The sequence below is a fragment of the Limulus polyphemus genome, unplaced genomic scaffold (genome assembly GCF_000517525.1).
Source record: "Limulus polyphemus unplaced genomic scaffold, Limulus_polyphemus-2.1.2 Scaffold1568, whole genome shotgun sequence".
Taxonomy (NCBI): domain Eukaryota; kingdom Metazoa; phylum Arthropoda; class Merostomata; order Xiphosura; family Limulidae; genus Limulus; species Limulus polyphemus.
In genome coordinates, this window is record NW_013667178.1 from 223,535 (window position 1) to 250,553 (window position 27,019).

General features: G+C 35.7%; 1 protein-coding gene across 1 annotated transcript in view; it reads left to right on the forward strand.

The window, feature by feature from the left end:
- The window catches only part of LOC106464140 (valacyclovir hydrolase-like), an 84,871-nt gene that overhangs the window by 52,890 nt on the left and 4,962 nt on the right, over positions 1–27,019 (forward strand). Inside the window, exon 9 of the mRNA XM_013924249.2 lies at positions 24,294–24,447. Coding sequence (XP_013779703.2) covers positions 24,294–24,447 — 154 coding nt within the window. The remainder of the gene's footprint in view (positions 1–24,293; positions 24,448–27,019) is intronic.

Here is a 27,019-nt window from a genome sequence, read left to right on the forward strand (position 1 = left end):
AAATAGGATTTAAGGTTGTATCTACAGAAATATTGAATACATATCTAAAAAGGTTATACTTTCATTGTATAGGTCACTGGTTAGGCCACATTGGGAATATTGTGTTCAGTTTTGGGCTCCTTGCCTTATGAAAAACATTGAATTATTGGAAAGGGTTCAGAGAAGGGTCACTAGAATGGTGCCTGGGATGGTGGGGTTGTCATATGAGGAGAGGTTGAGATCTTTCAAATTATTTTCTCATGAAAAAAAGAAAAGTTAAAGGGGATCTGATTGAGGTGTTTAAGATTGTAAAGGGAATTGATAGTGTTGATGCATCATCTTTTTTTTCATACTTAATAGTGAGAATAGTAGTCAAGGTAGGAGTCATTTTCATCTAAGACAGTTTTATTTCTATAATAGGCTGGTTGGCTTTTGGAATGGGTTGCCTTTGGATGTTGCAGAGGTAGTAAATTTAAGAGCATTTAAGAGAAAGCTTGATAAGTATATGAATGATAAGGGCTGGCTTTAAGATTTTTTAAAATAATTTATTAATTATTAGTTTTAATTTAGTTTAGAGGATGGAACATCCAAGATGGACTAATAGGTCCCATGTTGTCTCAAAACGTATGTTATATAGAACATGTTTTTCACATTTACTAAAATATTGCCAGTTTTCGTGAAGATACACATAGTAAATTCAGAATTATAGTAATTGTTAATTCTCCAATATGGGCTCAGTCAATAGCACAAGCAACACTGCAAATGTGATATACATACATTTAGGCTTACAGGTGAGTAGATACTGTAAAACCAATCTAAAACAAAGAGAAATTACCAAGACAGAATATGGAAAATAATCAAGTTTGCAGACTATCGATAATGTATGATACTATTGACGATTGTTTTCAAATCTAAAACTTACTATCGATGCATTGCTATCAGGATGTTCATAATCACAGTTTATCGATAAGTCAATGTATTGTTACCCTCCTTGTTGTGATTTGTTTTCTTTTTAGGCACGATACAAGCATCTATGTGGAAAAATAGCCATTTTGACAGTGTGCAACCAGTGGACACACCAAGTCATATTGTAACATATTAGTTGTGGTACATCTGTAACTGATGCAATTAAATGAAACATAACACGTATCTCTCAGAAAATTATGCATATTTTACAAAGATACACTAGCTATCTGTAGCACTAGTAATAATTTCTTGCATTACTGGATTCTTTTTGATGATTTGATAAAAATAATGCAAAATCCAGTCCACTTAACGATAAAGAAAACAATTTATTTCTTAGACTGTGATATATTATATCTGTAAGCTATGTGCATTACTCACAAATATAACCACCACTTTCTTGTCCAATTTTCACTCATATCTGACACAACTTGCAACTAACTAACAAACTAAGTACTCAACCAATAACATGGCAACAACTTCACTAATCAACACATGTACTAACTTGCTGACTGAGAAACTCTTTGACTGATTGACAAACGTAATTATGTTTTATGTATATAATGATATTTTTTTCTTAAACTTCCCCAAAATATGAGCCATCATGTCAAATGTGGACATTCAGGAAGCTTTTAGATATCACAAATCATCATTATATCATGCTAAGATTCCATTTACAAACAAAACATTTAAATTATCAAAAACATGGTAGAGAAAAGTTATAGGTGTGATATTTTCAGATAAATCATAACCTGAAAGGAGAAACAATGTAGATCTTCTGTATAACATGAGGTTTGGCAAGATGTTTTGCAAAGCAGTACCGAGTTCTGCTAAAATAATTCCGTCTGTGCTAAAAAATAAATGGAGTGGACACAAGTGCAATACTGAAGGAAAACAATACATACTTATCACAACACAAATCAACAGTGTGTCTACTTCGTAGCTGCCTTTACTGAAACTGTGAATTAATCAGGCTTTTGAGACTCCCTTGAGATGTATTTTTAGACAAGATGGTGTGCCAAGCTCAATAAATCTCATGTCACTTAGCTTAATAATCCCTTGAACACTACCTTCTTGCATTCTAAATAGGTTATATAACTCTCATCAAATTTCATTCCAGAAATAAAACTAGTAGAAATTGTTTGAAACTTGACAGAAACTTTCCTAAAAGCATTTAGTTTCAGAAAATTATAAAATTTAATTTTGATTGATTTATTTTTAGTCATTAACAGCTTTGAAATCTTGTGCCCATAAGTTTGTCCATTATGTCAGTAAACCAGTTGTATCAATAGCTTAATAGTGTTCAATTGCCATAAGCGTATCTTGCATACACTTGAGGCATCTTCTCCCTGACTAGTGCAGATGCCTTTGAGTTCAAAGAGCTAAACCTGATTTACATTATCAAAAATTCATAAGCCTAACACTTGTGAATCAGCTTTTGTTGCTAGAGACATATTTATTTTGAGTTAATATTGCAACATAATGATTAGAATAAATAGTTAAATGATATAGCATGATTTTACATGCCATAAACAAATAATAAAATCGTGTACATGTCATGCATTTCTTTTCAAAAGCATGATTTTCAAGTTGTGTAACAAGTAGCCTAAACTAACTATATTCTCAATCTAAGGTTTCCATTTTTACAAGATTAGTAAAAATTATTAATTTAAAAAGGGGGATATAGGGATGTTTAAAAAAAGTACAGAAACAAGTTAAATCAAAATGCAAATATTATATTTTCAAGTTTAAAACTAGGGACTCTTAAAAAAAAAGTAAACAAAAAAGGCTGGAAATAATGTAGAGGTTATGGATGTGGTAGTGAAAGGCTTAACGTCAGAATTCTTCATACCAACTTGTGCTACTCACATGATTGATCATTTCCATTGAAATGCAAGGGAAGTTTTCTTTGACAAATAGTTTAGGCAGGGGATTCCATATTGAATTGACTGTGAAATGGGTGACTACTGGATATTAGAGAGATACTTGTAGAAAATATATTTGGTGACATACAATCTACTTAAGTAGCTCAAGTGTAAAGGATGACATTTCAAAAGTCTTCCAGTTTTTGTCTTTCAAAAATGAAATGAAATACAAGATACAAACTGATTAATTACACAAGTGAAATATAAAAAAGGATAAAAACATTATAAGAACAAGGTGAAATACTTAAAAACATACAGTGTATACACTTTAATCAATATTTAAAGAAAAAATATACAAATTCTACACACTTACCCATGGCAAACAAGACTTCATTCTTTTCACCTCCTTCTTAAGCTGGGGTGTAGGCATATTTTTTCACAATAGTGGGTCCTCTTCCCTGTTCTAGAGGGCCCAAGCCTCAGTCCATTTGGTGGCCATACCTTGACATTGCTGCTTGTATAAGTGGACTAGTTCATAATAATCTCAAGTGATTCTGTTGGTTCCCACTCTTAGATGCTTCTGAGGTTCTTAGGGCATTTGGCCATTATCAAAATTGATTCCTCTCACCTCTCCTCTGTTGACTGTATGACGATTGGTCTTGTGGTCAATGTGAATGATTTTTTGTTCACAGTGAATTACCTATGTAGTGTTGGTAAGGTGATCCAGGTGCCAATGACTCATTTGTGGTGATCATGGTATCCATTTGTGATGGTCGATTGTGACTCTGGGAGCAGGAGACCTTGTCTAAAAACCTATCCTGCTTCAATCCTCTAGAGAATTCAACTCTAGAAAGGTTTTCTATAGTGTTAGGATATAGTGATCCTGCTGAAAATGCAAACATGTCTGACACTATCATCATTTTGACATGCCTGTCCTCCACTGGCACATTTTGGGAGCGAGTTCCTGTGCTTCTTCAGTAACAAGGCTGACTCCATATTAACACAAGTGAGCACTGGTGAAGATGTCTGTCACTGGACTACTTGAGAACTCTGCATCTCTGGGGACAACAATGTAGTGGTTGTTGCTACTCTCTTCTGGACATGTTGGTTGGTTGTTTGGTGCTTTATTGTGCAAAGCAACGAGGCTATCTGTGCCAAACAACCGGTAAAAACAGTCAATGCAAATTAGATTAAAATGTAAAAATACAGCTAGTTAAAACCAAAATGTGGATAAAAGATTTATATACAATTAAAAAGACCAATATTGCATAAAAAATTAAAAATACAATCTAGTCGGACAGAGTCACCATCGCCAATGACACTGTCCAATGTCAGGGGTAAACTCTTACAAATTACATGTCTAAGATGGTGCTGCTGATCATGGTCGTAATGATGGAACAACAGTAAAATGTGGGCTATTGTGACTTGAGTGTCACAATGGCTACACATCGATGGGTAAGTACCAGATAAAAGAAAATGATGGGTTAAAAAACTGTGACCAATGCATAGCCTTGCCAGGACTACTTCCTCCTTCCAATCCTTACGGAAGCAAGATGGCCAAACACCAACAGAAGGTTTAATCTGGAAAAGCTTGTTAATGACATTGCTCACCCCAAGTCAACTGCCAACTGGCTTGAAGCTGCACCTTGAAGACAGGACCGTAGTCCATGTATGGGACAGGCACAGCCGTGACAGCACCACAGCAGACAGACTTGGTTGCGGTGTCAGTGAGCTTGTTCCCATGAATACAAACGTGGTCAGGTATCCAGAAGATAGAGAAAAATGGGCCAGTCGTTGTTGAATATCGACGAGAACAGGGTGAGAACTAACATTAAGCGATTCCAGGGCCAGTAGAGAGCTAAGATAATCAGTGTAAATAGTATAATTATTGTACTGCATAGCTTCTACATGATCCAGGGCAAGAGAAATGGCATACAACTTGGCAGTGAACACAGAAACTGTAGAGGGGATCTTGCGAGCAACTACCGAGCCACAGCACACCATGGCAGAACCTACAGAGTCACCTAATTTCGAACCATCCATGTAAATAGGAAGAGAAGAATGGCTAGAAAAATGTTCAGTAAAATGAAGACGGTACTTCCAATCGGAAGTATCTGCCTTCCTCAGATGACTCAAGGAAAGGTCACAGGAAGGGATTGTAATAAGCCATGGTGGAATGGGCTGATCATTGGGGACAGGAATATCATCCAATGATAGAACTAATTCAGCCAGTTGTGCCCTGATATGAAGGCCAAAGGAAGGAATAGCAGACCGTCTGTTCTGAAAGAGCATGGCCCACCAATGGAAGAAAGACACAGGTGGGATGCCATGGTAAGGATCAAAGCTTGGTAGCATATTGTAAAGAAAGCTGCAAATGACAGAGGTGAAGAGGAGGTTCGTGGGACTCAGTGTACAAACTCTGGACTGGAGAAGTGCGAAAAGCCCCGGTGCAGAGCCGAAGCCCCAGATGGTGAATGGGGTCCAGCATCTTCAAGGCCAAGGTTCTGTTTGGATGGAATCAGGGCATGATAGATCCTGAGCATAGAACATTGATCTGCTCCCCAAGAGCTGGAAGAGAGGACACGGAGGATATTCAGAGCCCTTGCACACTTGACACGTAGCTGCTTGATGTGCGGAATGAATTTAAGTTTACAGTCAAGGATAAGCCCAAGAACTTTGCTTCAGGGACCACACGAATAACTATATCACCGAGATGAGCTCGGGATCAGGGTGGAGACCTTGTTAGCAGCAAAAATGCATGCAAACAGTTTTGGAAAAAGAAAATGTAAAACTGTTTGCAGTGGTCCATTTCAACAACCGATTGAGGGCAGTCTGAAGCTGCCGCTCAATAAACCTCATGTTCGACGACTGACACGAGATGTGGAAGTCGTGAACATAAAGCCCATTTGCAACTGTTGGAGGTAGATTAGTAGTGATGGCATGAATTTTAACACTAAAAAGTGTGACACTCAAGACACTGAGGGACTCCAAGTTCCTGTGGAAAGGAACGGGAAAGAATTGAACCCACACGGACTTGGAATCGCCTATTCAGTAAAATGTTTTGAATAAAAATGGGTAAATGGCCACACAACCCATAGGAGAGGAGGTCCTGCAAAATGCCATATGTCCATGTAGTGCCATAAGCCTTCTCGAGATCAAAGAATACAGAAACAAGGTGTTCTCTCTTGAGAAAGGCTTCTGTGATCAACGTGATTCAGATGGTCATGGTGGAGTGCTGTTGACGGAACCCACACTGGGTGGGCGAGAGGAGTGTGGTCGAATCGAGGAACCAAAGAAGACGAGCATTGACCATCCTCTCTAGGACCTTACAAATACAACTGGTCAAAGCGATGGGCCGATAATTAGAAGGAATCTTGGGATACTTCCCAGGTTTAGAGAAAGGGAGGACAATAGCCTGGCACCGAGCATCAGGAAAAATATGCTCCTGCCAGATCCGGTTAAAAATAACCAGAAGAATAGAAAGAGAGGCAGGAGAGAGATGGCACAGCATCTCATAATGAACATCATCCGGTCCAACCGATGAAGAGCAAGTTTGAGTTCCACCAGTGTAAAAGGGCAATTATAGTCATAGAGATGGTTGGCCCAAAAGGAAAGAGGCAATAGCTCTGCCCGAAAAGGCCAAGAAGGCAGGGGAAGAAACAGAAGTGCTAGAAGCATGAGAAAAGCTGTGGCCAACAGCATCAGCAATGCTCTGGACTGGACATCAGCAACTTCCTGGCCATTGGAGTGAAAGGAGATGGGAAGTATACCTCCGAGTGACTTTCCAAATCTTGTCCCATACAGTTTTGGAACTGGTGGTAGAAGAGATGCTAGTAGTGAACTTAATGCAAGACTCCTTTTGGCTTTGACATCGAAACTACTGAGCATGTGCACGGGCCCGCTGATAAACATTGTGGTTAGAAAGAGAGGGATACCGTCGGAAGGTATCCCAAGCCCATACAGTCGTCTATTGATGGCAATCAGATGAAGACAGGATCAAGTTCGGAGAGAGAGGTGAAAGATGGCCAGTCAGCCTGGTCCAACTTCCATCGTGGCACTCTGGTCGGGTGGCATCGACCATGGGCAACCTCCCTTGGGTTACTGTCGACCATTCAAGAAAAAGCGAGTGAAAGTGAAGGGGAGCAAATTGAGAGATCAATGGCAGTAAAAGACTGACTAGGTGCATGAAAATAAGTATATGTTCCAGTATTGAAGAGAGAAAGGTAGTGATTCAAGAGCATATGCTATATGGAACTACCCCTCTCATGAATATCAGCACCACTCCAGAGGGAGTTGTGTCCATTAAAGTCTCCCAGAAGTAAAAAGGGAGATGGTAACTGGTCATCGAGAACATCAAGTTCTGATTGATCATATGTCTCCCAGGAGACAGGTAGAGAGAACAAACAGTGATGGTACGACCCAAGGAAATAAGGAGGACACATGTTGGTCGACCAGTAGTGCAGATCTCTGTCATCAGAGTGAGAATCCAATGGCTGAGGACATGATCGAATGATCGTCCTGAATTTAAGGGCCAAAGAAGGACCCGAGTGGACACCAGAGAACAGTGCCCGAGCAGGTTGACCCAGGCAGTCACTGGAAGGAATAGTGTGGACAGCGATCAGAGTAGACATAGACTGGTCAACTCTATTATCCATAGAGGGCAGAAGAACCCTCACATGGCGTGAAAAAGACTCGGATGGAGGCATGGAAAGGTCTGTCTGCACTCCCACTGTAGCAGTGTAGTATAGTGCAGTGGCATATGTCTGAGATGGAGTATGGAACAATAGCTTCCAAGCCTCAGGGTAAGAGATGTTATTAATAGTCTTTAAATGCTGTACCTCTTTCTCCTCCACCCACTTAGGATAAGATCTAAAGTAAGATGGGTGGGAATCACTACAATTAACACAGTGAGGGTCCAATTCAAACTCGTAAGCATCGTGGTCTTTGCCACCACAACAAGCACACGTCACAGAACCATGACAAGATGTCTTCGAATGACCGAACTGCTGGCACTGAAAACATCGGAGAGGGTTGGGAATATAGGGCCGTACCTTACAGTTTAAATAACCTGCATTAACAGTGGCAGGTGGACGTAGTGGTGGAAATGTCAAAATCAGAACTGAAGTCGGCACCATGATACCATCTTGAGGAGTGAAGATCCTTCGAGCTGCTGAAACTCGTTGGCTGGAGAAACCAGCAAGGATCTCTGACTCGGGGAAAGACTTCAAGTCCCTCTCAATGATAATTCATCGTGAGGAATTCAAGGAAGCGTGGGGAGTAACCTCAATAGGTATATCCCCAATGGCCTTTGAATTCAAGAGGAGTTCACTGTGCTTAACTGTGGATGTTTCAACCAAGATGTCTCCAGAACGGAGCTTCTTAACTGACTTTGGAGAGCCAGCAAGCCCGTCTAAGCCCTTCTGAATAAAAAAGGGAGACATTTGCCTTGAAGATTTATCGGACAGTGAATGCAGAATCAGGAAGCGAGGTACAGGTGTGCTTTGTGATAGAGACTGCTGTTCAGAGTCTTCTAGGCATGGTTGTTTACCAATTAGCAGAGTTTTAACTTTTTTTTTTTGATTGGGGGGGATCCATAATAAAGGAGAAAGATTCAGTGCCCACTGACCCCACCTGCCATGGATTTTTACTAGGGAATGCACTACAATGTCAAACAAGGACACTGCAGCAACACCAGGGTTTCGTGAGCACTATACCCAAACACCAGCATCAGACATGATGTCCACAACACCCATTGAGAATGCCCAACTCTGGTACTCAGTTGTCCCTAGCCTGGGTGGACCAGCCAATTGACCCTGGGGGCCACCCCAAGGCCACCCATTCATGAATTCAAAGCCAAAGTGGTGTGTTGCAGTGCCCCAGACACCACTCAACCACCAGGATCCTCTCCTCCCCTTCACAGGTCGCCACGCATGGCAAACACGTGGGTGGATGTTTAGATTCCAGAGGAAGTAACTGAAAATACAGAACCTTCCCTGGAAGGTCCTCTCACCACGTACAGGAATTCACGTCAAGGGGTATTGCTAGTGTTTCAGCCAGCATGGTTTTGGACATCTTGGAAAATACATAGAAACTTCTAAGTACAAAGTAAAAAATTCTCATTTTCTGATTATTTAAAAGTAATCAAACTACTTTTTATGTCTCTAAAGAGAGACTTAGTATTTTTCTATTGTTTCTTCTTCTTTCACAAAATTATTTCACAAAATAATTTTTTCTTTAAGTAAATAATGCATAGAAAAACACAGAATAGTAATGTGTCAACAGCTGCAAAAGTTGGTTATCTGTCAGAATTTTTCTGGCTCTAATCATGTGACTCGAGCAGTTGGAAATTTAACTTAGCTTCCCAGTATGTTCTCGTGGGAAGTTTTTTTTTTCTCATCAGCTAAATTGTCAATTATCTGTAAAATCACTTTGCATGAATCATATTGCAATCAATCGGTGGATATATAAGCTTTCTATTGGTGGTTATAAATTTAATAGGAGACGGACACAAAAGAAGCCACAATCCAGTTAATGCCGCAAATGCTGAAGTGCATTGCAGACATGAAGAAGTTTGCACTAAAAAACCCAGCACTCATGAAAATGATGGACAGTTTAAATAATGTAGAAGATATTGTTCAATGTGACATCATAAACACTATATCAAAATAACAATGATCCAAAATCACCAACTTTCTTGTGTAATAAAATATTACACGTTTTGTGACTAAAATTTTTAAAATACTTTGAATGTTGAAAATAAATACAATAAAATAAAAATATTCAAGAATGATTATTAATAGTTTGGATGTACAATATGCAAAAAAATATCACACATAACATTACAATTCAATATTCAAATATTTTACAGTTACTTGATGAACTGGTCAATCCCTAGTAAAACCACTTCCCTATTAAGACTACTTTTGTTCAGATCCAAAGGTGGTCTTAATAGGGAGAGTCTACTGTACTAAGAACTTATTTAAATGTTTAACTTCTAGTCAAGCTAAGCAATCTCCGATTTCCTGAAAAAACAACAGAATATGCAATAATCCAAACTCAAAATCAAAAATATGTTTGCATAAGGTAAACATCATATTTAAAATTCCCTGAAAACTTTCTTAAAATTCTGTACTCTTAAACATAAAAATCAGCAGAGACCTATTCTAATGGTCTGTTGAACACTAAGACCCACAAAGTTTTCCTAAAACTTGAAACTCCTAGAGTAAATGTGGCCTTGTATGTGAATATAAAAATAATAAACAAAGCCAAATTTGTTCCTGGCCCCATGATCATTGATCAGTCTTATTATGAACACACTACAGAGAAGCAATGTCGAGTAACTTATCTGAATGCCTTACTGAATACAAACTGAGAATGAAGAAAAATACAACGATTAAAATAATTTTGACACATTAAATAATGGAATATGAAACATATTGTATGGGTTTGTACTTAAGGATATATATATTTTTTTATATTCGACTAATTTTCATACATATTTGTGCAGATGTTCTACACGTAGTTAGTTGGTGCCCTTAACTTGTGCTAATCCTTTAGCTTAAATGAAAGTTACCTGCAACAAAATTGTTTAGTCAGGCTTATATTTCATATATACTGCTTTTGTACTATGCCCTCCTGAATTGAGGCTCTACTAAGTTGAAGGAATGGAGAGTTGCACAAGTTGTTATCAGTGTGTAATAGGTCTGGGTAATCTAGAGTGGTGTGATATCATATGAGGAACTTTCATTCTCAAAAGTGCAATATCTCCTGATTGTTGTTTCATTCCTCTTCTCCTGTAGATTTCCCTTCTCCAGCCTCAGCAACTAGAAATTAGCAATTTATTTAAACTTTGAAACTGGCCAGTTAAAGTGAAGACTAAAGCAGTCAAATTTTCGTTCATGAATGAAGAACCATTTTATTCAAGACTTGTATTTGCTTCTTTTTCCTTTGTTAACCTTATTTGATTTTTTTCTGCATAACGCTTTCAGAACTGGATATGTATTGGTTACTTTTATGTCTGAGATCAGGGTACCTGAATACCATGGACTAAGTTATGAACTTATGCTTTATAATACTCAATATTTTTTCAGCAAAAATTAAGAATCTATGTTTTTATGTGTCTCATTTATGTTGTCTTCTATTGAATTTATGTTTACTTACTTTGACCAAGGTTTTATTAATGTGGAACTAATTTTCAACATTATCCTTTTTTTCCCCCCCACTTTGCTTTGTGGTTACTATAATGTTTATAAACCATGTTTATGGAAGGGCACATTCTGATACCATATAGAGCATATGGCTAAGAGTTGGAAACTGCAGTTTATGTGAAGACATGAAAGTGTAGCAAAAACTATGAGGAGTATTTTCCTGGACTAAGAGTTTCTTCTAGCATATGTCTGAGTTATGTCTGTGTTTTTTATGTGTCCTAAGGATTGTGAGGTTAACAGGTGTCTATAGCTAAAGGAAACATGATCTGCTATGATGTGACTTCTACTGGTTACCTCCTTTATGCAGGAGCCTAGGATATTAAAGATGGGTTATGGTTATAATGAGCAGTGTGAACATTGTAAGACCAATGGAGTTGACCACAACCATACAATGGTACAGATTAGTGCTTGATGGTTAGTGGTAATTGCTTATTGATTAAGTGATGGCTCATTAATCAGTTACATTTAAATCCATTGATACACTCCTCTTATACCCCCCCCCCACACACACACATACAAGCAAAAAATTCTAACATGTTATTGATTGTTTCAATTTTTTTTAAATAATTTCTTAAAAAGGAGAAAGTGGCACTGATATAAAGCAGAATAAAAGTTGTCAAAGTTTAAAAAAAGACAAAATTTATAACACAAAAATCTCTAAATTTTAAAGTTGCAAAAATTGGTAGCCAGGTTTTTATTGTCAAAAATTATATTTTGGTGGAGAAGGGGGGGTACTAGCCAAAAATTGGACCTGTTGATATATTATTCTAGGTTTTAGTAAGATTTAATAAATATTCTATTTTTAATTCTTGCACAAGTTCTATGGACATTCTTGTTATGCGGCAATAAGTTTTGCAAAAAATGGTGTTGAATACACATGCCTTACCTAACATAACAAAAAAGAATGGAAAAGTTATAAGCTAACACTTTCATGTCTGCTGTACAATATTATTCTAGCCTTACACTCTTATATGTAAGCACTAATTACTCATAAATGTCACCAGACTGAAATACAAGACATTTATTCCACCTCTTAAAATATAAGTTACATTTTTTGGTAAACATATTTATAATATAATAAAAACCACTATTTAATGGAGAAATTTACTATATTGGTACACAGTCACTGCATAATGGCTATATGTTGTCACAATCAGTTTACGTATGAAAAGTGATTAAACCATCAGTACTAATACTCTCAGCCATCATTGAGTCATGCTTCACATTTTCTGGAGTCACAAACCACATGAAAAATGTATGAAATCTTTACCCCTCACTTTGATATGTGTTCACCATGCTGCGTATAGTGGTTATTACAGCCATCAAACACACATTTCATCTCTGTCTTTTCTTGATTTGTTTAGATCTTTTCTAATTCTTGCATGACCATCTTTCCCTGCCATTGGCTTACATTCATTAGTAATTGCAAAACATCCATGTTGTGTAAACAGCCAGTAAAAAAATCTACCTTGATTGTAGTAAATCCAAGGAGACTGCCTTTTGTTTTCATTTTTCTGTTGTATGTTTGCTCTATGCAGTGGTCGCATTCCAGTTGGGCAAACCCATGTCTTTCTTGGCATTGAACTGCAAATTTCTCCCTAGCTAGAGCTTCATAGGCCAATGGATGAGTTTTTGAAAGGTGATACATGTCCAGATAGAAAGCAGACAGGTATCGTTCATAGTTAGGTATATTGTATGCAAACATCCATGGGAGGATCCTCCTGATAAGTAATAGATGTAGTTTCCAGTTGGCTGTCCTTGTAGCTCTAGTTAAGAACAAGACATTTTCAATATGCTTACATATGATGACTAAAATGCAAAAGTCATATTCTCTTTGCCCATCTTCTGAATGAAGTCAGTAAAAGATGAAGTCACAAAGGTGAAGGCTGGGGTGCTGACAACTGAGGAAATATCACCTTCACTAAAGCCAGCAAGTAACTTGCCAATGATATCATCTACTGTTGATAGGTCTTCTTCAGAGACAGCATCTATGTCAGCCTCCTGCTACAGCTGTCGCAAAACATCATGCATCACCTTATGGGCACGCATGGTTCTGTTGTAATGATGACCAGTTATTACTCCATTAATAGATCCTTGTGCAATAAGACCTGACTAATCATTATATCTGTAAGCCCTGTATCTTTAAATCACTTACCTATGCATGCTAGGTAAGTCACCTTTGTATGAAACATACCAAGACATAGAACAGGTTTTCATCCCACCAGCAGATTTGCTGTGCCTTTGTATAGATTTCCTGATCAAAAACGATTACAGTGACATCTTGTCCAATTGCATCACTGTATTTTATACTATGAGTCAAGATAGTCCAATTCTGTAGGACTTGCATTCAAAGTTGGTACATAAGTGATAAATGATTTCTGTGGATATGAAAAACACAATAATGTGTTGAATCCTGACCAATTTGTAATGTCAGTGTTCTTGAATTTCAACAAATTGTAAGCCATGTCCAGGTTCCGTACCTCAATCTCAGACTTGTTGTGAATGTTCTTTCTTACATTAAGTTTATCACCACTTGACCCTTCCTCTTGCCATGACCCATAAATGGAATGATATTGGTAGATGGAGGAGGAAGCACTTTTTCTTGTATTCTTTTCATATGTGGACTGGTAGTTGCATTTAGTTCATGGGGTGGCCATTGTATCATGATACCATTTGTGTTATGGGTTGTTCCCTTGCCAGATAATGTTTCCTCTTCAAAGTCAATATTATTCCACATAAACGTGGTAATAGTATGCCATTGAATTCCTGGTGGGGTAGCATCATCACCCAAGTAGATCTAGCATTTTGCTAGAGCCATAGTATGTTCAAGTAGCTGTGGATGAAAGATGCTGTGTCCCAACCCATTAAGGACACCTGTCATGTGCCAAACTGCTGTGGCTAGAGCTGTGTGTTTAGGCATCGGTGTTTTACCTTTCATAGCAAGGTACACAATATCTTGGCCAATTGACAAAAGTGTACGATGATACTATTCAGATACATTCACAAACTCCACCAAGTCTTCTGGCTCAGAAGATGCATTAACAACCCATGCCAAAACGTTATATAACACTGACAGTATCTCATGTTTGGCTTTGTTTAATGACAGATGAGTTGCTCTTGGAGGCCATGGTGGCAATAATGGTTGGTTTCTGTGAATAAGAGATATCATGACATGAGTAGCATTGCATAGTGCACACAGATCATTAACTGTGTCAGGTGTATGTTGTGTTGATGATACGTTTCTTTCTTTGTTGGTCATCATCTTCCTCATCTGTCAAGCCTTCAGCAGATGAAGAGTTATCAATCAGATCTTCAGTGAGATATTCTGTAGAGAGGAACCTTGTGTAATTCCTGTAATACCTATGGTGGTATTGTAATTCTCTTGGTACTAAATCTTCTCCATCTTTTATGTGAGCTACTTGCAAAAGCTGACTTCCGCTGATTAGTTTGCACCTAATCAGCTGGACCAAGTTAATTTTTCCAAATACATAATTTATTTTATACTTGTTGGAGTAACACAACATGTATTCATCAGGAAACATATGCCACCTGTTTCAAGGTCTGAGAGTCTTTTTTCCCCTTCCAACCTAAGCATCTGTTTACTGCTGGGCTTCATGGTGTTAGTTGCTCAGGTTATATGCACAGGACCTTCATCCAGCTCATTTATGTCTTTTCCTCTATCTGTATTAAAAAATGAGAAAATTATAAAACTAACTAGTAATATGGCATTTTACATGTACATAAAATACTTAAAACTCAATCTTACATATGTAAAGAATAGATTTTTTGTTATTCTATTCATGTGTTTTGTCTTCATAATTTCCTTCAGATTCCCAAAACAGAACAACTAATGCCTTCAGTTCTGCAAAATACTGTTCTTGTTAAATATTAAAGAAGCATGCATATTGCATTGCTTGAATGATTGAGAATTCATTGTAGGCTATGCACAGCAAGATCTGAAAAGTGTACATTAATATACTAATATTTATATTGAAGGAAAAATCAAACCTTCAAAGTTAGGAAGGGTAAAAAGTTAATGTACCCTAACATACATATACCTTATAGCATACAATTTTCATGAATAATAGGTCTATGCCAACACATATGGGCGCTAGGCTAGGTCTAGCTTAGGCTACACATTAAGTGTTGAGTCGCTTTCAAGCCACATGTTCTGTGCCTTGTAAAGTAGTATAATATATGCAAAACACAGATCCTTGGATATCAGATTTCTTGACCTGTAACTTTTCTCTTGATTTTATTAACTTCACAGAAGCACTTGTAATAATCGTAGTTGTACCCTGTGTTAGCTCTTGTCGAAGTTGCTAGTTCCTTCCACAGTGATACATATACTGTAAAAACTGAATTGGGCAGCTGAGTTAATTGGAGACATTGATCAGATGTGAAAAATTTTTAAATATTCAAGGTAAACATATTCCTTATAGAGAGAAAAGGGTAGCTGCAAGTGAAAAAACCAGGTTAGCTCACAAAGAGTTTAAGAGATAAGATTAAAGAAAACCATCATAAATTTAAGAATTTAAATTGACTGGTATTACAGAAGATTATAGAAGATCAAGAAAGTTGGTGAAACAGGAATTTAGGACATCAAAAAGGATCTGTGGGAAAAGGTTAGCTGAAAATTTAAAAATTAACAGTAAGGATTTCTCTAAATACATTAAGGGTAAACAAAATGTTAGGATTGGGGTAGAATCCTTGAGGGATGATAAAAAAAGGCTAGTATCTGATGATTATGAGATGGCTGGGTTATTAAATTTTGCTTTTTTCTTCAATTTTTACTAACGAAGATTTAAGCAGTATTCTACATCTTGAACAGTTGATAAATGGAAATGAGATCAAACAAGATGACTGCATTAATTCTGATCTGGTTAAGAAGAAATCGGGATGTTTAAAAAACGATAAAGTTGCTGGGCCAGATAATTTTTCCCCAAGGGTGTTTAGAGAGGTTAAAGATTGAATTGAGCCACTTACTCCTACTTTTTAAGTCCTTGAATAGTGAGCAGGTACCAGAGGAATGGAAGTTAGCTAATGTACCTCCTCTTTTAAAGGGAGGTGATAAAAATAGTCCCAGTAATTATAGACCCATTAGTATTATTTCAGTTGTGGGAAAAGTTTTGCAAAGTCATTTAATAAAGTTTACAATTTTATTGGTTTCACAAAGGGAAAATCTTTCCTTACAAATCTTTTGGCATTATTTGATAAGGTTACTGCTTAAGTAGATGAGGGTATGTAGATTTGGTGTAGCTGGATTTTCAGAAAGCATTTGACAAGGTGCCACATAAAAAGGCTTGTAAAAAAAAAAATCTCTATAGATGTGGGAGATCAGTTAGAAAATTGGATAGAAGAATGGCTGGATGGAAGAAACTAGAGGGTTGTTACAAATGGAGTTCAGTCAAACTGGATTAATGTCACAAGTTTTGTACCTCAGGGCTCAGTTTTAGGACCTTTGCTCATTTTGATTCCCATCAATGACATAGATGAAGGAATAGTCAATAAATTACTTAAATTTGCAGATGATATTAAGGTCTTCAGTATTGCTAGCTGTGAAGAGGATGTTGCTGATTTACAAAAAAATTTAGATCGTTTAGTGAGTTGGACAAATAAATGGCAGATGAGTTTTAATTATAATAAATGCAAGATAATGTATGTGGATTATCATAATTTGAATTGTAAGTATAATTTGGATGAGAATAATCTTAACAGAGTCACAAAGGAAAGGGATCTTGGCATAATAGTCGATCAGTCTCTAAAGCCATCCAAGCAGTGTGATGTTGCTAGTGGTGGGGTAAATAGGATTTAAGGTTGTATCTACAGAAATAATGAATACAAATCTAAAGAGGTTATAATTTCATTGTACAGGTCACTGGTTAGATCACATTTGGATTATTGTGTTTAGTCTTGGGCTCCTTACCTTAGGAAAGACATTGAATTGTTGGAAAGGGTTCAGAGAAGTGTTACTAGAATGGTGCCTGGGATGGATGGGTTTTCATACCAGGAGAGGCTGAAATATCTCAAATTGTGTTCTCTTGAAAAAAAGAAGAAGTAGGGGGATCTGATTGAGGTGTTGAAGATTGTAAAGGGAATTGATAGTGTTGATGCATCATCTTTTTCCTTATTTAACAGTGAGAATAGTAGGACTAGGGGACCAAGGAAGGAGTCATCTTCAGCTAAGACAGTTTCATTTTTTTAACAGTGTGGTTAGCTTTTTGAATGGGTTGCCTTCAGATGTTGTAGAGGCATTTAATTTAGGTGAGTTTAAGAAAATGCTTAATAAGTATATGAATGATAAGGGCTGGCTTTAAGATTTTTAAAATTTAGCTTGGAGGATGAAACAGCCGAGATGGAACAATGGGTCCCATGTTGTCCCAAAACATTATATTATTTTAAAACAGAGACATAGTTTTGTGGCAGTTGCTGCAACCATCTCATTTTCTTTGTAGTTGTATGTGCCTGACACAAAATTGCAAGAGAAACTTGAAGCCCATGTCACTCTGGTCCAAAAATATGAGTACCACCATATTGCTTTCACTCAGTTCTGGAACTGAAAAAATAATGCTCATAATTAATTAATTACAATAATACAAACAATTGTAATATGTGTGAATAAAAATATTTGGGTTGAGTAAATTATGGTGTGAGTTATTATGAAGGATTAAAGTGATTGTCAGATTGTAGCACAAAACAAGCAAATAATTGCGCATGTATAATGGCCTATTTTGCCTAAGGATCAAATTACAAAACTAAAGAAACTGTATTTAAATAATCAGTTTCGAGAACAATAATTTATAATAAACAAACATGCAACAAAATTCATTAACTTTCTGTGCGTTATAAATAACAGATTAAGGCTAGACAATCAATAAGAATAACTTCTTGGAAATAATGTTTTAACTCTATTTAAAGGCAAATAACCCTAGCTTAAAGGAATCTAGATCTTGTGAAAGAATATATTTCCGGTTTTTAGATAATGTATAAATGATTTAGATACCTTAAGTAACAAGAAATAGGCAAAAAATAATAATTTCAACAGTTGATTTTTTACAGTTCTTGACACCTCGAAATTCATTTTAAAAGAAGAACTTAACCTCAGATGCAAAAGTGTATCTCTTTCTTTATAGATTTTTTCTAAACTATGTTTCATTAGTAAGTGGTCAAACCACCCTAAGAGGTTTCGGACAAGGCCTGTACAAAAACTGAGAGAAATGTTTGGAAATCAAGAAATGGATAATATATTCTCAAAGGGTGGTAAGTTCTTAGCAAAAAAATAGTTATTCTTTGGGATGGGCAAAAAGAAATTATAAAAAAAATCAGCAAGTGGGTTGTTTTGTTTACAGGCAAAACTCTTTGCAGCTGCAAAAAAAGTGAAAATGTGAACTTTTTTTTTTCCTTCATGAAATACATAAAATTGCTGTCAAGGTTTTTTTATATATGTGGGCTGGGATTCTTCTACAGTAAGTGTCTGTGACTTGTTTGTGATAAATTTTAATAATAAACGAGAAGCACACAATCCACTTGTTTTAAAATATTATATATATATATTCAAAACAAGTCAAACGTATGTACAAAAATTCTTTACACTATAGGATATCACAGCTGTATCTCAAACTCTAATTAATTATCTTTTCTTGTCAAGAGGCCACACAGACTGATTCATTTACTTTAGAATTCAATTGACAAATTGAATTATTTTTTGTCTACTCTTATCACAGTAGTATCAGTGAATATGACAGTTTTATCCTAAGCTTTAAATAATTGTCTCCTTTTCATTAAAGTCCACACAGGCAGATTCAATTACTTTAAAACACCCTTTCACAAGACAAATTCATCTTCTTATCTCTGTTAAACTGTGAAACTCACTTTAACCCATTAATTGCGGCAGGAGCAGCTCAGTTGCTGTTTTCTGACTCGCAGATAAAACTGAGTTGCCATCAATTACAATAAAACGGTAATTTTCATCATTTGCATAGAGTTATAGTTATATATGTGCGACTGACGGATATTTCCATCATTTGCAGCTGAGCCATAGAACTTCAATGACGCAGTTAATGGGTTAATACATCACCTGTTAAGTCTAATCACTCACGACAGCTAACTTCATGTTTTCTGACTGAACTTCACTTGACTTGCACTTGCTTGGTCAGCTATACATATACCTTGCTGAACTGAGGCCAGGAACTTTCTACAAACTAGGAGATGTTATGATGTAACAATAGTCACACTTAGAGGTTTCAAGAAAGATGACATCAACAATACTACAGCAGTTGAACTACACACACAACATACAACTTTTACTGAGTTACATAACGAAATTCGTCCTAACTTTTAACACTCTTTTCATGAAAATTAAACAATCATTAAATATTAAATTACAAAATAAACTAAATAATAACACTTATACTAAACAGTCTTATATATCCAACTATGGCAAAATATTGATTCTAAAATATTTTTGGGTTAAAATTGTTGAAATTTAGTTAAAATTAATGTATTAAATTGACTTCAAAATATGTTATAAAACTTTTAGGAGCTGCAAAAAAATATGAAAAACCAGAGGAAACACTGTCTTCAAATTTCAGGCACAAATAATTTAGAATTAAGTTACTTTTTTTTTATCATAAACTTCATCAAAATGTATCATAAAAGAAATGCAACTGCATTACTTAACATTTAGAATTCATAAAAACTTTATTCACTTATCAGTCATCTGTTGCAACAATACTTGTTATTTCAGACAATTCAGTATTGTTTCTTATGTTTATAAGCATGTTTACCACAATGCTGGGACCTTAAGTGTTGTATCAATAACTGTACAGTTACTCAAATGCTTTGTAATCAATCAAGAGAAATCAATACTCATAAATAAGGTAAAAGCTTAGTATGTTTTGATATTCTTCAACTGGAATAAATTTAAGTTCAAGCAACATTAGAAATTAGAATAACATCAATTTATTTTCTAAAATAAAACTTTTGGTAGTTGTAATGTTGTAAAACCGCTAGGAAATGGAAAAGAATAAAACTAACAACTCTATTCAGATAATTATGTATTAACAAGTAACAAAGTTTAACTTTTCTACAGTGATGTACTGTTTCATTTTTACAATGAGAGTATGACACCAGTTAACTTTTTGAAAATTAAAAATGTAACTAAATTTTCAATATTTTATGTAAGAACAAACGTCTACTATTGTAACATAGTGTTTTGGAGGAATCACTTTTGACCATATAGTCCCAAAGTAACCTAAATAATTAAAATAAAATTAATATATTCTATAAAATCTGGTAATTTCAATGGGTATACCTTTATTTCTAGTAATGTGATTGATATGATAGTAAAACAGTTAGAAACAAACTTTGCTTTGAAGTTATACAGTTATAACAAAAATTAGAGCATTAATAAACAATATACCTATTTTCTTGAAAAAGCTATTATTTATACAGTCATACCACTTGTATTTCTAGATGAATGTTGTTCCACAAGACATGAGAAGAAAACTTTGGTAGTGGACAATAAAGAATAAATTGACAATTCTAAATGAAAACTTTTTCTAGTTTATTTTCTGCGATATTTCGAGCAGACACCCTTTGTAATGACTGAGCATCATTTGGAGTGACAAGACACTAATTATGCAGTCACGAGTGGGTACACAAGTCAACCAACTTGAGGAAATTTACAAGTAAAGCAAGTAATAAAGATACTGAGCCCAATTCTACACAAAAAGATGTATACTTTATTAACATGAAGGCTCATACTTAAGTAACGATAACATTAAAATATTACTCCAAAGGTTTATACTTTCAGTAACATTTATTAGTTCCATAATTTTCTAACATTAACACCACATCAACATTACTTAGTTAGCTTTAACAACTTTTACATTATACATCATATTTCCTCCTGGCAATATTATTAGTTAAGGGAGAGTAGCAATTAAAACTTGCATGGAGTTAGTGTAGTGCAAGTCTGGCACGTACAGATAAACAGCCATTCTGTGTTCTTGTATATATCTGAGAGAACTGGAAAGCCTGGAACCTTCTGGAACAACCTCGAGGCTGGGAACAACCCTGATGTCGGTTGCAACCACACTTGTGGTTCAGAGACATCACTTTTTAAATGGTTTCTCAGCATAATCCATTCAAACTCTTGGGAGTAGACTTCAAGGTGATGGGCCCAGCAATTAGAGTGACTCATCTCTCTCTTTATTGATTGGTGCCCAGGACTGAGCATTAAAAGTTACAGGAAAGGTTACCTGTGTGTACAATTTCTCATCCAGTTCAGTCAGTCTCGAATAAACATCTTTCTGACCAGATTACAATTGTTGATACATTCACATCTGTGAACACATTTGTTTAGACCTACACAACCATCTAGTTAGAATCACCTTACATGAGAATCCTCTCAATTCTCACTAACATGCAGACGATGTTTAATACAATATGAATTGTTCTTGACAGCTGTGTTCAACGTTCACCTTTTGTTAGTGTATAACTAATATTTTGCTATATGTCTGCAAGTCTATAGCTTAGTTCATAAGAAAGCTTAGTCAAAGAATGTGTTTATTTTAAATTGGCAGTAGAGTTAGCTTAGCAGATGATGTTGAATACAATGTGAGTTGTTCTTGATAGGTGTGTTCAACATAGCCAGGAGTCTGTAGTTAGCCTGAAAGAAAGTGTAGTTGTAGTTCCAATAATATTGAATTAAGGTCAATCAGATTCAACATCCCACTCAATAATTGTAAAAGACTCCTCCTATTCCTAACAATCAACTGTATAATCCTCTACCTAATCGTAAGTCTTTAAAATGTATATATATATATATGAATCATATACCAAAAAATAGAGTACAGAAAATAAATATTCATGTATCATAGTTAATGCATTGAATCCAGCATAAATAACGTCCTATTATGACTACTTAAATACAAAGTTTGGGTTATACATAAAAAACCCATTATTTATACACATTTATACTTTGCTTACGACTAATCAAACGTGGTTGTACACAGATAAAGATTGATTACATTACTAGTATATTGATATATATATATATATATGTATCCAAAGAAAGAAAAACAAATAAATTTCTCATAACTTTTCACTTTGTGACAGTTACAATATGTATTTTCTTTTCTTGAGTTTCTTCATGCAGGTTTTGTTCCTGTTTCTGGTACATGCCTAATTTGTGATTGAAAGTGGGGCTGGTGCACATCCAACTGTAAACAGTAGCAACCTTCCAAGCAGTACAATGTTGGTCTGGTTCAGCATGATAATCACAACTATCCTCTTCTTTTGATATCCTCCTTGGAAAAGGAGACTATAAGTTATAGTGGTCTTATGACATGTATAAGTACAGAAATCACATCATCAATCAGTCTCTCAAGGACTGATTACTTGTGATTCTTGTTTCTCTTGTGAGATCTGGTGAAATGGAGTTGTGTAGGTATTTATATTGTGCCTGCTATGTCTACGGTTATCATATTTGAGCATGAACAGTGACATTTCACTAGAAGTGTGCATTGGTTAATGAGATACATGTATGTATGTATGTAAGCCTGCATTAAGGTAGTTTGAGGCCCTGGTGCACTTATTTTTTGAGGCCCCTTAAATAGGGTACAAGCAAATTTGAAGTTAATTATAATTAATACATATTAGGTTAATTATAGAATATGAGCTAATTATTCAAAGTAAATTAGAATATGATGCATCCAACTTTTAAGGATGAGATATTAACATTTAATTATTTACTTGTACAACATTATGGAAGCATGCTAAAACATTACTCAAAAATCGTTCTTTTCTTGCTTTGGTGGAAGCAAAATATCTACTTACATCTTCATAATCTATTTGCTGAAGCAATTTCCTTTCTATCGTGAGCAAGGAAAGCGCATTTAAGCATTCATTTAACATCGAAGCACACAATTCATTTTTTACTCTAGCCATTTTAGAAAAAGCTCTCTCTGCACTGCAGTTCATGGCGGGTAGGCACAAGTATATTCTTAATGCCAAGAAACATTAGGAAAAATATATTCGAGTTTGTTTTTTTGGATTGCTTTGATGCATTGTTGGGCGGATGGTGTTTCACTATCAAAATATTTTGCAAACTGTACCATTTCATCGGGAAAAGAGCTGTCTAGATCTGGAGAGTATATGTCTCCCAATCTTTTAGCTGCAGCAAAAACTTCAGTTTCATTTACATTTTTGAAATTCAATAGAAAACCAAACTTCATTTCTGTCGCTTTATATACAGCAAGCCAATTTTCCAAACACATTTGTAACTTGTCAACTCTGTAAACTTTTGTATGCAAAACTTCTGGGTTCCAGATAAACTAATTTCACCTTCAGAAGTCTCATCATTTGCCAGCTTTCGTTTTCTCTTTCTTGAAGTCTCGCTCCTAAATTGTTCTTCTACTATACTTGAAACTGATGATCTTGAATTTCGATTGTATCGAATTCTTCACATAGTGAATTTACATATTCCTTCAGCGAACTGACGAGCTTTACAGCAGTAGACAAATCAAGGCTCTTTTTTGAAGCTTAGAACTTGTAGCATCAAATCTTTGAAGAATTTTATAACAAAACACTGTCATAAAAGCAATATCTAATGTTTTCATTTTATTCATCAATGCAGGAGTTTCATTTCTTACTATTTGCCTTGCATAAATATCCGTAGATATTAAATTTAAAGTTTTAAACTATGTAGTGTAAAGAAATGTTGTTTCCTGCTACAATTTGGAGTAATTCTAGATAGAAAAAAATGGTAATTTTGATTTAATTTGTAATTTTTTATGGTGGTTACGAGGTCAGTCAAATTGATCTAGTCTGTATTGAGTAAGAATAGAACAAATAACACAAAATATATAGATTTGTCAAAAAAAAAGAAGAGAGAGAGAGAGAGTTAAACTGGTGTTCCGGATTGTCAGTAGGGGCCCTGGCGCAACTGCGCCACGGCTAATGTGGCCCTATATGTATGTTTGTACGTAAATAACATTCTTTATGTATGGACCAGTTTGTGTATGTTTAATTAATTATCTGTATGTGACATATCCAAGAGCACAATTTTTTAAAACAAATAAAGAATTTGGCACAGATATTAAGATGTGTATGTTTATAATGATTGCAGTAATTAACTTAGACAACATTGAGATGAAAACATCATGTGTTCTGTGTTTATTTGATGTTGGTAAAGAATGCATTTGATTTATAACTAAACTGGAAATTTCCTCACTAAAAAATATGTATGCTTTCTAATATTTTGAATGTTTCTCAGAAACTAGAAATTCCAAAATTCAGTCTTCTGGGATGGAGTGATGGAGCTACGACTGGATTAATCATTGCAGGAAGATATCCAGATAAGGTCCATAAACTAGGTATATGGGGAGGAGGTAGTTATGTAACAAAAGAAGATGTAGATAAAATAGAAGGTATGAGTAATTATGTGAACAAAAATTTTGAGTTCAAATAAGTGTAATTTGTATAAAAATGTATATACACTGTCAGGTTTTGTATTTGGGCCGGATTCTTTACAATAGGTGTCTGTGACTTGTTGGCAATAAATGGACAGCACACAATGCACTTGTTTTAAAATAATATATATGAAAAACATGTAAAACCTGTGTTCAAAAATTTGTTACATCATTGTTTACCACAGTTGAATCTTGAGCTTTAAATAAGTCACTTTTTCATCAGAAGTCCACACAGGCTGGTTCAGTTACTTTAGAATCTAATTGACAAGACAAATTATTCCTTCTCTCCTCTTTTATTACAATACAATCAGTGATAAATTCACATATGTTATCCCATGGGTTACCACAGTTGTATCCAGAGTTTTAAATAATTCTGTTTTATGTCAAAATGTCCAAACAGGCTGGTTCAGTTATGTCTAAACCCAAATGACAAGACAAATTTTTCTTCTCTATCTCTGTTGTTACAATACAAACTGCAAAACTTTCACTTTAGAAATCACTCGTTATGGCTAAACTTACAATCACGCAGTCAATCTTCAGTTTTACTTTCACTAACTTATTTTAACTTTTTACTTGCACTCTGTATCTGCATGCGACAGAAAATCTAGAAATATCTAGCCTTCTTATGACAACAATATTCACGTAACAAGAAAACTTAGATACCTTGAGTAAGATGATGTTAACAATATTACAAAAACCTAGTACAACAATCAAACTGCATACACAACGTACAACTCGTATAGAGTTATGTAACAAAACTTGTCGTAACTATCACTTTTCAAATAATTAACTTTTAAAACTCTTGTTATGAAAACTAAATGATCATTAAATATTAAATCACTAAATAATAACTCTTAAGCTAAACATTCTTGTATATCCAACACACACATAACTGAATAAAAACAAAAAACTTTAGTTCTCTAACAATTTTAATATTGTATTTTAGTATAGCTACCACATAATGAAGTACTTTACTCTTCTATAACTAGTGGTAGAGCTGGGTGATTAACTCAATTAAACAATGTAATAGATTACCAGTGAGTATTGATTATATTGGTTAGTGCCATAGAAAATAATTAATTAATCAAAACTATGATTAAATTGAATAACGTCACAAAAATATTCAACTAATCCAAATTAGTGTTTTAGATTATTCCAACTTTCCAAGTAACCAGAATAATGTCATTATGATTACTCATTATTATTTTTGATTAATTGAAGGTTGTTGATTTTAACCAATTGTTGTCAAAATCCATAAAAATCAACTAATCAAAATTAGTGTTTCTGATTATAATCATTTTTGATCATTCCAACAATCCAAGTCTCGTGAGTAACCATTTAGTTGGTTGTTTGGTGCTTTATGGCGCAAAGCAACAAGGCTATCTGCACCCAACAACCAGTAAAAACAGTGAAAGTAAATTAGAGTAAAATGTAAAAATACAGCTAGTTAAAACTCCCACCTTCTGATCCTTATGGAAGCAAGACGGCCAAAGACCAACAGAAGGTTTGATCTGGAAAAGCTTGTTATGACGTTGCTTACCCCAAGTCAACTGGCACCAAGCCGTGCCTTGAAGACAGGACCATAGTCCATGTACAGGTAGGGCCGTGATGGCACCAGAGCAGACGGACTTAGCTGCGGTGTCAGCGAGCTCATTCCCGTGAATACTGACATGGCCAGGTATCCAGAAAAACTGGATGGAAACAGAAGATAAAGAAAAATGGGCCAGTCATTGTTGAATGTTGATGAGAGCAGGATGAGAACTAACGTTAAGCAATTCCAGGGCCAGTAGAGAGCTAAGATAATCAGTATAAATAGTACAATTTACTGTACTGCATAGCTTCTACATGAACCAGGGCAAGAGAAATGGCATACAACTTGGCAGTGAACACAGAAACTGTAGAGGGGATCCTGCGAGCAACTACCAAGCCACAGCACACCATGGCAGAACCTACAGAGTCACCTAATTTTGAACCATCCATGTAAATAGGAAGAGAAGAATGGCTCAAAAGATGTTCAGCAAAAAGAAGATGGTACTTCCAATCGGGAGTATCTGCCTTCCTCAGATGACTCAAGGAAAGGTCACAGGAAGGGATGGTAATAAGCAATGTTGGAATGGGCTTATCATTGGGGACAGGAATGTCATCCAATGCCAGACCCAATTCAACCAATTGTGCCTGGATATTAAGGCCAAAGGAAGGAATAGCAGACTGTCTGTTCCGAAAGAGCATGGCACATCGAGAAAGAAAGACATAATCCCAGGTGGGTTGCCGTGGTAAGGATTGAAGCTTGGTAACATATTGTAAAGAAAGCTGCAAATGACAGAGGTGAAGAGGAGGTTCATGGGACTCAGTGTACAAACTCTGGACTGGAGAAGTGTGAAAAGCCCCGGTGCAGAGCCGAAGCCCCAAATGGTGAATGGGGTCCAGCATCTTCAAGGCCGAGGTCCTGGCATAACCATAGATCAAAGACCCATAGTCCAGTTTGGATTAAATCAGGGCATGATAAATCTTGAGCATAAAACATCAATCT